General features: G+C 52.6%; 1 protein-coding gene across 1 annotated transcript; it reads left to right on the top strand.

The window, feature by feature from the left end:
* Positions 1 to 174: 174 nt before the first annotated feature.
* Positions 175 to 6,996, top strand: GATA1 (GATA binding protein 1). Its single transcript, XM_019417407.2, has 6 exons — positions 175 to 307; positions 3,952 to 4,188; positions 4,696 to 5,073; positions 5,176 to 5,321; positions 5,889 to 6,014; positions 6,481 to 6,996. Exons 2-6 carry the CDS (start codon positions 3,969 to 3,971, stop codon positions 6,850 to 6,852), a joined length of 1,242 nt encoding a protein of 413 aa, XP_019272952.2. The 5' UTR covers positions 175 to 307; positions 3,952 to 3,968; the 3' UTR covers positions 6,853 to 6,996.
* The last annotated feature ends 5,463 nt before the right edge of the window (positions 6,997 to 12,459 follow it).

The raw sequence follows: 12,459 nt of genomic DNA, 5'->3' as shown, positions 1-12,459 counted from the left end.
ACACTGTAGTCCATGGGAGCCCAAGTTGAACAGGGTCCACGAATCCACAGGGTGGGCAGATGGGGCACAAGAAGGCCCCACTGCCCAAGAGGTGCCCCACCAGCAAGGAACCCGCCCCCTCCCCTCGTCTGCTCCACCCACTGGGGCACCAGCCACTCCCTGGGGAGGAGGGAGGAGGGAGAGGGGAGGGAGGGAGGGAAGGAGGAAGGGAGCCTCAAAGGCCAAGGCTAGCCAGGACACCCCCCGGGATCACACTGAACTCGCCACATCCCCAAAGCGGCTGAACCCTCCGCACCAACCAGCCCAGGTCAGTCTCAGCACCCCCCCCCCCCCCCGAGAGCTCCCAGCAAGGCAAACCCCAGGCCTGCTATCCCTCACCTCAAGGCTATCCTCCAGCCTACTCTAGGCTCCCCAATCTACCGCTGGTCCCCAAAGTGTCTACCACCCCTGAAACCCTTCACAGCTCCTTAAAACCACCTCTATCTTTCCAACCCCCGATCTCTACCCTGAACCCACTCCCCAAAACCCACCTCCTTCTGCCCTGACTCCCATCCTCTCCTTCCAAGATATCTGTTCCCCTGATGCCTTAATTCTGCTCCCCATACCCCATCTCTTATCCCCCAAATCCTATCTCTGCTCTGAATCTGCTTTTCACTCATCTGGAGTTGTTTCTATCTCTGAGTTCTCCCCCAAAGCTCACTTGTGCTCCCCCATATCTGTCTCTGCTCCCCATGCCCTTGTCCGCTCCCCATCCTGTTTTCTGCTCCAAATTCTCCAGTCCCCTGAACCCTAACTCCATCCTCTTATCCCCAACTGTGCCTCTCAAACCCCGTATTTGTTCTGTGTGACTTCTCTGATTCCCCCAAACCGCTACTCTCTGCCAACCCCTGGCCTGCACACCAAAATGTCTGTCACTCCAAACACCAAGTCTACTCCCCTAAGTCTTTTCTGCCAAATGAATCCTCATGCCTACCTTCCCTAAACCCCAATCCCAACCCCAAAATATGTCTCTGGCCCTCCCAGATCTCCTCTGGCCCCAAATGTTTCTCCACTACAATTCCATCCTGGTTCTTAAACTCCTCCTCTGCTTCCATAACCCATCTCTATCAGACATATTCTGCCTGTCCAAGCCCATCTCTGACCACTAAACTCCATCTCTGCTCCAGTGAAACCCACGGAATTCCCAAACTTGTCCACGACCCTCAGAATCCATCTTTGACCCCCAAACCACATCCTAACTTCTCAACTTTATCTGACTCTCAAGCTTCACCTCAGATTCCCAATCTTGTCTCTGCTTTTCTAACCAATTTCTGATCCCACAATGTGACCTTTCCAATTTGTCTCTCCTCCTCAAACCCCATATCTGCTTTCCCCAAACTCTATAGCTATACCCCCAACCTCTCCCTGACTCAACCCCCTATCTGGCCCTCAAATTCTACCGCAAAGCCTCCCAAGACTCATCTGCCCCCAGACCCCATCTCTGTTCCCTTCAGTCCCAAGAGACCCTCCTTTGAGGGCTCGGATAGGGATGTTACCTGGGGTGAGGGGCTGGGCCAAGGGAGAGGTGAGGGTGCCAGCCTGCTGCCTGCTGCCCGTTGGGGCAGCACTTACTCTAGTGGGGCAGCTGATAAGGAGCTTTCATATCCCCCAGCCTCGAGATAAACTTTATCTCTGTCCGGAGAGTGATAACTGGGGGGGGGGGGGGGGGGGGGAGGGCGGGCTGGGCCCCTGCCACAGGAGGGGTGGGCAGCCCTGGACCCGCCAAGGTGCTAGGTGCAGTGATGTGGCACAGTGGGGCTGGGGGGAGGTCATAGGGCTGGGGGGTGAGGTGAGGATGAGGGGGGATAAAGGAACAGTGGTGACAGAGATGAAAAGAGCAAGAGACAGGTAGACAGAGAAGGAAGGGAGAAAGAGAGAGACATGGGGAGAAAAAGAGACAAAGAAAAAGAGCAAGAGACAGACATGAAAAAAAGAAAGGAGAAACAGAGAAAGAGATACTCAAAGGAAGAGACAGAGATGGAAGGAAAACAAAGGAGACCCAGGGGAAGAAAAAGAGCAAGACAGGAATGGAGAAGGAAAGATACTCACAGACAGAAAGAACCACGGAGAGTCAGAGAGGAAAGAGATGGCAACTGAGAAGAAGAGGCAAGATACCTTCTTCAGGCACAGTCAGCAGGGATCCTGGCACCTAGAAGTTAGTGGTAGACAGAACTACAGGCTAATCCATTTGCCAGCACAACCCCCAAAGCTGAGCCCAACCTTTAGCATGTTCACACAGCAGGTCACATAGGCTGGGCGTCTGAAGATGGCCTTCTACTCTATCTCCGTCATTCCACCCCAAGGACAGGGAAACTGAGGCTTTCAGAACCATGGGGGCAAGTCAGGGGCAGGGGTAGGTTTTCTGGCTCCTCACCTGGGCTGTGTGGAGTGGGGTATGGGCAAAGATGTGGGACTAGTAAGACAGACGTGGAAATAAGGCCAGAGGGCTGAGAGAGTGAAAGCAAGAGTGAGATCAAGAAAGGGAAAGAGGAAGGAGACAAGCAGAAAGAGACAGAATGGGAGAGAAGCAGAGACATTCAGAGACTGACTAGAGAGGGAAGGAAAAGAGAAACAGAAGAAGATAAAAGACACAGAGATAAAGATGGAGAGAGACAACCAGAAACAGAGACATGGAAATAGAGAGAGAGGGAAGGAAAACATCATATGTTTACAAAAGCACAGAAAGAGAGAGGGCAAGATACATCATGGTAGCATAGAAAGATGGGAGAGAAATCTAGAGGGCCAGGCTGGACAAGAGAGAGTGTCACCAGGAAAGAGACACAGGGACATAGATATGCACACAGGGAAGGACAGAGACCAAGCCGCCATCTCACAGGTCTTAGCTGGGCCCCTGTCACCACCTCCTATCTGGCAGATGGGGAAACTGAGCGCTGGGGCTGGTGGGGACTGAAAGAACCCGAAAGCAGAACTATGGCAGACCTCCCCAGGGCAGAGGGTACGAGTAGGGGGAACACCTCCCACCTGTCCCCCTCCTCAGAGGAAGCCAGTGGCCTTGGGGTGATTTCAAAAGTTGGGCGGGGATGGCAGAGATAAGCAGTGGGGGGTACTGACCCCCCCATGGCAGGGAGGAACTGAGGGGGCCCTTTGTCTGCAGACCCAACGGAGGTTAGGGAGGGAGGAGTCAAGCCGGAAACCATGGGTTTCTGAGAAAGTCAGAAGATGCAACAGATAGGGATGAAGTTGGGGAGCACAGAAGGGTGAACCCCAAGGTCCTAGGGGTGACAAGCTGTTCAAGGGACTCTGGTTCTGCACCCCAGTACACCCCACCCAGACTCTTCTAGAGGGGAAGGAGACAGAGAGGATGGCAGCAGGGGGGAAAGAGGAGTAGGAGGGGAGAAAATGAGGCAAGGAGAAAGAGAGGAACAGAGAGGAAGAGAAGAAGGATGAAGGAAGAGGAAAAGAGAGAGGAGGAAGGAGAGAGGCAGGAGGGAAAGAGAAAATGAGGAGAGGCGGAGAGGTAGAAAGGGGAAGAGGAGGAGGTGGGGGCTGAGGAAGGAGGAAGGAGAGGAGGAGGGGGAAGAGACAGAAGTAGAGAAGAGAAGTGGGACCAGGGAGAGGGGGTGAGGGGAAGGGAGAGGAGGGGGAGGCAGGAGTGGGAAAAGAAGGAAGAGGGGGAAGAGGAGAGGAGAAAGAAGGGAAATTGTGGGAAAAGTGAAAAGAAGAGATGGGACGAAGGAGAGAGAAGAAAGGGAAGAGGAAGGAGGGAAGACAGAGGGGAAGAAGGAAGGAGGAGATGATGGAGGGAAGGACGGAGACAGATGTGGGCCAGGGAGGAAGACAGGAGGGCTATGAAGATTGAGGGAATGGAACAGGAAGGGGAGAAAGGAGGTAAGGAGGAGTGGGAAGGGAGGGAGAATTTCGCAGTCTGAAGAGCCCCTCCTGTTCTCACAGGACAAACCCGAGGCCCCATGGAGTTCCCTGGCCTAGGGGCCCTGGGGACCTCCGAGTCCCTGCCCCAATTTGTGGACCCTGCCTTGGTATCCTCGCCACCAGAGTCGGGGGTCTTCTTCCCCTCTGGGCCTGAGGGCTTGGATGCAGCGGCCTCCTCCACTGCCCCCAGCACCGCCACCCCCGCAGCTGCAGCACTGGCCTACTACAGGGATGCTGAGGCCTACCGGCACTCCCCAGGTAACTCCTTTGGGTGGCTGTCTTAGCACTGGCTCCATGCTGTCTGGGCTGCCATGGTGACCCTTAGCTGGGGCAGAATCCCACTAGGAGGTCATCTTGAAAATAGCTGGAAACCTTCACATGGATGAGCTAACCACTTCCCCCAGCTAGGTCCAGGCCTGGGAATGCCAATGCTCCCCATCTCCTGTCTTGGGGTAGCCATGTTGGAAAGCAATGCTAGAAGCAGGCGGCGGTAGCCCTAGTTGTCAAGTGATCCCCGGGGCTCCAAATCCCAACAGTCACCCTCAAAACCCATTTGGAAATAGGTGGAGGCTACTGCAGCTGTCAAAATGACCAGGGGGGCTCAGGACCCAGGAGTTACCCAATGGCCAGCAGCTGTTCTGGTTGCCTGTGGGAAGATTGGAAACTTGGCCACTTTGTTGGGGTTCTTGGGCACCACTGCATCCTGACAGCAGGATGGCTTCAGACTGATCCCTCCTTCTTTCCCATACCCACCCTCCACGACAGTCTTTCAGGTGTACCCACTGCTCAACTGTATGGAGGGGATCCCAGGTGGCTCACCATATGCTGGCTGGACCTATGGCAAGACTGGGCTCTACCCTGCCTCGACTGTGTGCCCCACCCGCGAGGACTCCCCTCCCCAGGCCACAGAAGACCCAGAAGGCAAAGGTGGCAGCAGCTTCCTGGAGACCTTAAAGACAGAGCGGCTAAGTCCAGACCTCTTGACGCTGGGGCCTGCACTGCCTTCATCAATCCCTGTCCCCAGCAGTGCCTATGGGGGTCCTGACTTTTCCAGTGCCTTCTTCTCTCCCACCGGGAGCCCCCTCAATCCAGCGGCCTATTCCTCTCCCAAGCTTCGCGGAACGCTGCCCTTGCCCCCCTGTGGTGAGATCTCCAAAAAGGGAGAGGGAGGATGAGGTAGGGCGGCATGCAAAGCAAAGTTGGGCTGAGCCTGGGATCCCCCAACCCCTTTGTCCACCCCATCAGAGGCCAGGGAGTGTGTGAACTGCGGAGCAACAGCCACTCCACTGTGGCGGCGGGACAGGACGGGCCACTACCTATGCAATGCCTGTGGCCTCTATCACAAGATGAATGGACAGAACAGGCCCCTCATCCGGCCCAAGAAGCGCCTGGTAAGACCCCAAGCCTGTCTGCCTCCACCTAGGAACTGTTGTTCTCACCCTGTGCAGGGATACTTGTCCTCATGCTCTATGAGAATCCATAGCCCCCATCCCTTCCCCATCCATACAGGAACCCAGCTCTGCATAGGAATGCCTATCCTCAACCTACCTTCATAGGCTACATGCAGGAACCCTATCCTCTCCCTGCACAGCAGTGTTTTCGTCCTTGGCTTCACACTGGAATCACCTTAGGATGCTCTGAACCACAGGGGCCTGGGCACTCCCCTAGACGTATCTATTTCATTGGTCAGGGGTGCTGCCTGGGCATCAGGTTTTCAACTCCCCGAGTGATTCCAATGTATGGCCAAAGTTGGCCATCACTGATGGAGTCTCACCCCCAATACCAAAATCCCCTATTCTGGTCGGGAGGCCCCGCTCTTGCCACATTCAGAACCCACAGTCATCACCCTGCAAGTACATCTGTTCTCGCCCTGCACAGGAAGCCCGGCCTTCAACCTGACCCTTACCTCTTAGGTCCTCCACCCCGCAGTGGGTTGATCCTCATATTCTCTCCCCCAGATTGTCAGCAAACGGGCAGGTACCCAGTGCACCAACTGCCAGACAACCACCACGACACTGTGGCGAAGAAATGCCAGTGGGGACCCTGTGTGCAATGCTTGCGGCCTCTACTACAAGCTACACCAGGTTCGCCCTGCCCTGCCCTGCCCCTCAGAGCCTCCCTCCTCCCTGCTCCTGTTCCGCCCCCACCTTTGCTTCCCCTCATAACCTTCTCTCTCTTCTTTTCTCCCCCCTCCTTCCTTCTCTATTCCCCTCCTCCTTGGTCCTCATCCCTCCCTGCTCCATTTCTTTATCTTCTCACTCCCTTCCACTCCCTCCTGTCCCTCCTCTATCTCCCTCTTCCTCCTCCCCAGCCATCAGCTGCCACTCCCCTGCCTTGTAGCTCCATCAACCCCAGAGGCTTTCCCAAGCCCAGGGCTTCACAACCTTGGGGTTTCTTAGGACAATACCTGTGCCACACCAGGGTCATGCTTCCCTAGTCCTTGAACCAATTCTCTATCCTTAAAGAAGTGCGGTAGCAATGGCCTCCCTTGTCAAGACACAGAAGCAAAGATGTGGAGTTGGGAAACATCCATGGCCTCCCTTTTGGCAGGTGAACCGCCCACTGACCATGCGGAAGGATGGTATTCAGACTCGAAACCGCAAGGCATCTGGAAAAGGGAAAAAAAAACGAGGGTCAAGTCTGGGAGGTACTGGAGCAGCTGAAGGACAAGCTGGTGGCTTCATGGTGGTGGCTGGGGGCAGCGGTAGTGGGAATTGTGGGGAGGTGGCCTCAGGCTTGACACTGGGCCCACCCAGTACTGCCCATCTCTACCAGGGCCTGGGCCCCGTGGTGCTGTCAGGGCCTGTCAGCCACCTCATGCCTTTCCCGGGACCACTGCTGGGTTCGCCCACAGGCTCCTTCCCCACAGGCCCTGTCCCTCCTACCACCACCACCACTGTGGTGGCCCCACTCAGCTCATGAGGACACAGATCATGGGCTTGGGGCAGAGGTGGTGTCCCTCTCCTATGTAGCCAGCAGTCTGTACAACCCAACCCTCTGGGCCCCAAAACATCCCCCAGCCTGGACCTTCAAAGCTTTTGTAAAATAAAACCACTGGAGTCCTAACACTGGAGATGTGAGTCTGTGTGGGACTGAATAAAGGGCAATGGTAGATAGGGTGCATGGCACTGTCTGGGAGTCTTTGATGACAGTGTAGGGCTACAATGTATGGCCATGTGAGGCTGAGGCCAACATATGTGACACTTCACGACGGTGCGTTATGATGTGCAGTTGTAAATAGTGTATAGGAAACTTTGTGTGACAGCTTCTGGGTTGTGAGATGGTCACACACCACGGCATGAGATGCAGTGTGTGACTAAGGGGGTGAGGCTTTGCAATATGGTGTGCATGACACCAGGTGACAGAGAGAGGCAGGGCACAGGTGACTGCATGAGAGGATGTGGAAGTGCATGTGTGACGGCGAATGCAGAAGAAACATGTGGTGTTGTGTTGGTGTGACTATGCACCGCTGTGATCTTTGAGACAGTGTGATGGCACACGTAGGGGGCATAGAACGTGATCGAGAGGCGCCTGGGTGGCTCGGTCAGTTAAGTGTCTGACTCCTGATTTTGGCTCGGGTCATGATCTCACAGTTTGTGAGTTCCAGCAAAATCGGGCTCTGCGCTGACAGTGAGGGATTCTCTTTCTCCTTCTCTCTCTGCCCCTCCAAAACTTGTTCTCTCTCTCTCTCAAAAATAAATAAACTTAAAAAAAGAGAACTTGATTGATAAACACTTTTGGAATGTTGAACAAAGACTGTGTGGTGGGGTGTGGTGGCATAACAATGTGATGATGAAGGTCCACAGGGCAGGGTATCTCCGTGGGGCTGGTAAGTATTCCTACGCAAGTCTCTGTGTGTGTGTGAGCATATATCATGTGGTATGTGCCATGTCACAGTGTCTCCGAGTGCCTGACAATGTAAGCAGCTCTGTGTATACTTGTTCATGGAAGTATCGACATGTATGGTTTCAGTTGGTCTAAATGATGGACCCCCTTCCAGAGAACAAAAGGCATGTGCAGGACAGGAAAGGGGGAGGGCTGGGGCTGGAATGGTAGCTGGCAAGAAGGTCAGATGGCCAGTGCAGGACCATGGGGTTGTCCGTGGGCCTTCCCTGTCATTCATCTCTTATCTCTCTCGGCCCAGCTCAGCCTGCAGCTCTGTGGGAAATGGAAGAGAAGGAGAAGGGAAGATTAGGAGAACAAAATAGCATCTGGGGGTGAATATTTAGACCCCATATGTGGGGGAGCTCCCCGTAGTGCCAACTCCCTCTCTAACACACCTACTCACCTGGGTGAATGGCTCTGCCCACAGTGGGATCTGTTCTTCCAAAAAGGAAAACCCTTACATAGGAACATGCGCTGAGTTGGGTGGCATCCTAAGCCAGAGAGGTTAAGTGGCTCGTTTGAGGCCACACAACTGGTGACACGGGGCCAAAGCCAGGCTCTGAGGCTTAGTGTCCATACTCCCCAACAGCTCCTGACAGCAAGCAGCACCATTTGCTGAGTGTTTGTGTAGGTCGGGCAATGGCTGGGAGGCTTCAGTTGCTTTAGTTCATGAACGCCTGCAAAAAAATGCTCCAAAGAAAGGATACTTATTTTACATTTTCATTTTACTAATGAAAAAGTAAGGCTCAGAACTGGAGTAACTCCCCCTGACCACACTGAGTTTAAGGAGTGGATTTTGGATGGGGCCGCTTCCCCTGATGTGAGTCTTGCTCACACTTAACTGGCCTCTCTCTCCCTCTCATCACTCACTCCTCAATCCACTCAGCTGAATTTGCTTTTGGGCTGCTTCTCTTTATGGCTTTCTCCTAGAACCCCAGAGAAAAGGGCTGCAAGGAGTGGGGGCGGGGGGGGGGGCACATGTCCTAAACACAGTAGGGGGTAAGCAGTTGTCCTTAGAACAGCACTTATGTAGCTAGTCGCCATGCCAGCCCACTGCGGAATCACAGCAGGCTATGCTCATTACAGGGGCTGTCCAGAACTGCCCTGGCCTTTAAAAGCCTCCTGCCTGCCTGGTCACCCCATAGAACCTCAGCCCTGTCACCATGTAGGAGCCCCTGTCCTTGTCTTGAACGGAAACCCCTTTCAGAACCTGTGCTGGAAATGCCTGCTCCCACCTTGTTCAGGAGCCCCAGTCCTCACCTCCTAGAAGAATGGCTGCCCTAGTCTGATACTCTAAGGGAACTCTTTCTCTATTTAGCAACGGGAAACCCATCCTGACCCTGGATAGGAATATCAGCCCTCACCTTGAATAGGAGGAAACCCTGTCCTCCCATGGCACAGGAACCTCTGACTTAACCCTAGTTAGGAATCTGTGAACTCATACTGTAAGGAAGCCCTTTTACCATCTCTTTAGAAACACCTGTCCTGACCCTCTTCACTAGCCTCGACCTCTCTATAGGAATCCTGCCTTGACCTTGCACAGGACACCTCTGTCTTCACACTGTATTGGAGCCTAGCCCTCCAGATAACATTTTAGAAACACTTCAATCGCAATAAAATCTAGTTCTGAACAGGTTTTTTTTTTTTTTTTTTAATTTTTATTCTTGAGAGAGAAAGAGGATGAGTAGGAAAGGGGAACAGAGAGAGGGGGACAGAGGCTCCAAAGCAGGCTCTGTACTGACAGCAGAGAGCCCGATGCCGGGCTCAAACTCACAAACCATGAGATCAAGGGGCGCCTGGGTGGCGCAGTCGGTTGGGCGTCCGACTTCAGCCAGGTCACGATCTCGCAGTCCGTGAGTTCGAGCCCCGCGTCAGGCTCTGGGCTGATGGCTCAGAGCCTGGAGCCTGTTTCCGATTCTGTGTCTCCCTCTCTCTCTGCCCCTCCCCCGTTCATGCTCTGTCTCTCTCTGTCCCAAAAATAAATAAATGTTGAAAACAAACCATGAGATCATGACCCGAGCCAAAGTTGGACACTTCACCGACTAAGCCACCTAGGCTTAGTAATAAAAGGCGCCCCAATGAAATCTGGTTCTGAACCCCTACCTGGCTCTCTTTGCAGAAATTCCATCTTCAACCTCTCCAGGAACTGACTGAATATACGATCTCTTGCCTCCATTGTTGACAATGAGCGCCCCCACCCCCATGTCACTCTACACAATTCCTGATCTCACAAGAACCCATGTTCCCACTCTTAACATGAACTTTAGTCTTGAACTTACATAGAAATCCCCTTCCTTAAAAAAAAAAAATCCTTTCCTGACCCTCTACTTCAAGCCCAGACCTCATCTTCTACAGGTACCTATAGCCTCACCTGGCACAGGACCCCCCCCCCAACACACACACACACACACACACACACACACACACACACACACACACACCGTACAGGGCTTCCTATCCTTACCATGTGTTAGCTCCACAGCCCTGACCCTCTACAGGAAGCCTTGCCTACAACTATACTGGAACCCTCTGACTGGACTCTATAGAAAACCTTTTCCTATCAATAGAAACCCATAACTCGACTGACAGGAATCTCTGACCTGATCCTTTATAGGAACCTCTAACCTTGCTTTCTGGAAATACTCTCTTGACCCCGAACAGGAAGCCCTGATGTAACTCTGACAGCCCTGGCCTTGCCCTGGAAGTCCCACCCTCACCCAGTACAGGAACCACTATTCTGACTGTGGCTACTACATTGGACATTGCAGCTCTTTGGGGTTTATAGAATCCTGTAGCAGGCACTGCTATTGGCTCATCAAACCTGTTTTCCTAACCTCATTCACTTTTCTGACCTCCCTTATGGTTAGATGTGGACATGTGACAGAGTTCTGATCAATGGCATATGGGCAATGATATACACCTCTTCCAGGCCTGGCCCATAAAAACCTCTCATGGAATCCCCCACTCTCTCTCCTTCCCCATATACCAGTTGAATAGTGAGAACCCCAAGGACTCAGAGGAGAGCAGAGCCACAAAATGGAAGCTACCTGAGTCCCTGAATGACCAGTAATAAATATTCACATTGGACTTTTTATGAGCAAGAAATAAACATTTATTTGTTAATCCTCTAAAATTCTGGGTTTGTTACAGGAGCTAGCATAATTTAGCCCTATTGATAACAATTTCTTGATTGAATCTAGACACGAACACCTGTTCCTATGGTCTACATTAACACAGCTCTGAACTTGTACAGAAACACCTGTGCTGACCCTGATCTGGACCACCTGGTCTCTTTATAGGACACTGTCATAATGCAGTTTAAGGAGTACCATCCTGAACTTGTACGGGATCCTCCAGTCTGGAGCTCTCCAGAAACAACTGTCTTGTCCTGTAGAAACCCCTGCTTGGGGGCGCCTGGGTGGCTCAGTTAAGCATCCAACTTCGGCTCAGTCATGATCTCACAGTTCGTAGGTTCAAGCCTCACATCAGGCTCTGTGCTGACATCCCAGAGCCTGCAGCCTGCTTGATTCTGTGTCTCCCTGTCTGCCACTCCCCTGATTGCACTCTATCTCTCTCTCTCTCAAAAATAGATAAACATAAAAAAATGAAAAAGAGAAACCCCTGCTTGGTTCAGTAGAGGAACAAAACTATAGAAACTACAGGAATCCCTGTCTTCACTATGTCCAGGAACACAGGTTGACCCAGTAGAACACCAGAAGTGACCTGATCCTGTCCATGAATCCCAGTCCTCACACAAAAGGAGTACCTCTCCTCAGGATGCATGGAAACTCTGCACTCCTCCTGTAAAAGAATCCCAGCCAGATAAAGGAAATCAAAGACTGATACTCTACAGTAGGACCAGAAAACTATAGCCTTCAGGCCAAAGCCAGACTTCAGCCAATCCCTACATTTTTAAATGGAAAGAAAGAATATGCCAAAGAGGCCATTATAAGGCCTGCAAAGCCTAGAATATTTACTATCTATCTGGCCCTTTACAGAGAAAGTTTACTGACCTCTGCTCTTCAGGAACCGTCTTCTGACTATACAGAAAAATGGGCCATGGGTCTGACAGGGTTCCCTACTCTATTAGTCTGCAGGCGTCAAAACCCCAGAATGTTCCCAGTGTATCAAATGTTTTCTTTGGTGTATGTAGGGGTTTAAAGGTCTTAGGACTTGATCCTCTTCCACTGGGACAAAAAAACCCCATGTTCTGGTAGGAAAAGAGTGGAAGGAAAGAGAAGGGTGGAACTGGGGTTTTCAAAATGGTCATAGGGCCAGGCTACTGGGCGATGGGGCTGTCAATCTGTTTGTTAGTCAGCGATGCTGAACCCCAGACGGCTTATCTCTTCAGCCCCAGCCTACAGCCCGGTAGGAAATGGTGAAGAATGAGAGAGGGAGATTAGGAGGGCAAACCGGCCTCCTGCGGGACTGATATTTACACATCTAGACAAGGCATGTGAGGGAGCTGGAGGGGCACACGGGTGAACTCCTCCTACTTCCCAGGCACACGCTTTCTATTAGAATTTGGGGGCAGAGGTTGCCCAGTGGAGGGAGCTGGAGAAAGAACTGCTGTGCACGAACAACTCCCCTCCTTGAGTCCATTCCAGCCCCGGGCACTATTATCATAATTTGCCAGATGAGGAA

Source organism: Panthera pardus, unplaced genomic scaffold, assembly GCF_024362965.1.
Source record: "Panthera pardus isolate Hobbes unplaced genomic scaffold, ASM2436296v1 HiC_scaffold_27, whole genome shotgun sequence".
Taxonomy (NCBI): domain Eukaryota; kingdom Metazoa; phylum Chordata; class Mammalia; order Carnivora; family Felidae; genus Panthera; species Panthera pardus.
Note: the sequence above shows the minus strand (reverse complement) of the source record. Positions and strands in the feature narration are given on the sequence as shown.

What these genes read in the sequence shown, in the direction of transcription:
- GATA1 (XM_019417407.2), top strand. Translation starts at nt 3,969, where the DNA reads ATGGAGTTCCCTGGCCTAGGGGCCCTGGGGACCTCCGAGTCCCTGCCC. An exon ending in TCCGGCCCAAGAAGCGCCTG is followed by an intron (nt 5,322 to 5,888) that starts GTAAGACCCCAA and finishes TCTCTCCCCCAG; the next exon opens with ATTGTCAGCAAACGGGCAGG. An exon ending in TCTACTACAAGCTACACCAG is followed by an intron (nt 6,015 to 6,480) that starts GTTCGCCCTGCC and finishes CCCTTTTGGCAG; the next exon opens with GTGAACCGCCCACTGACCAT.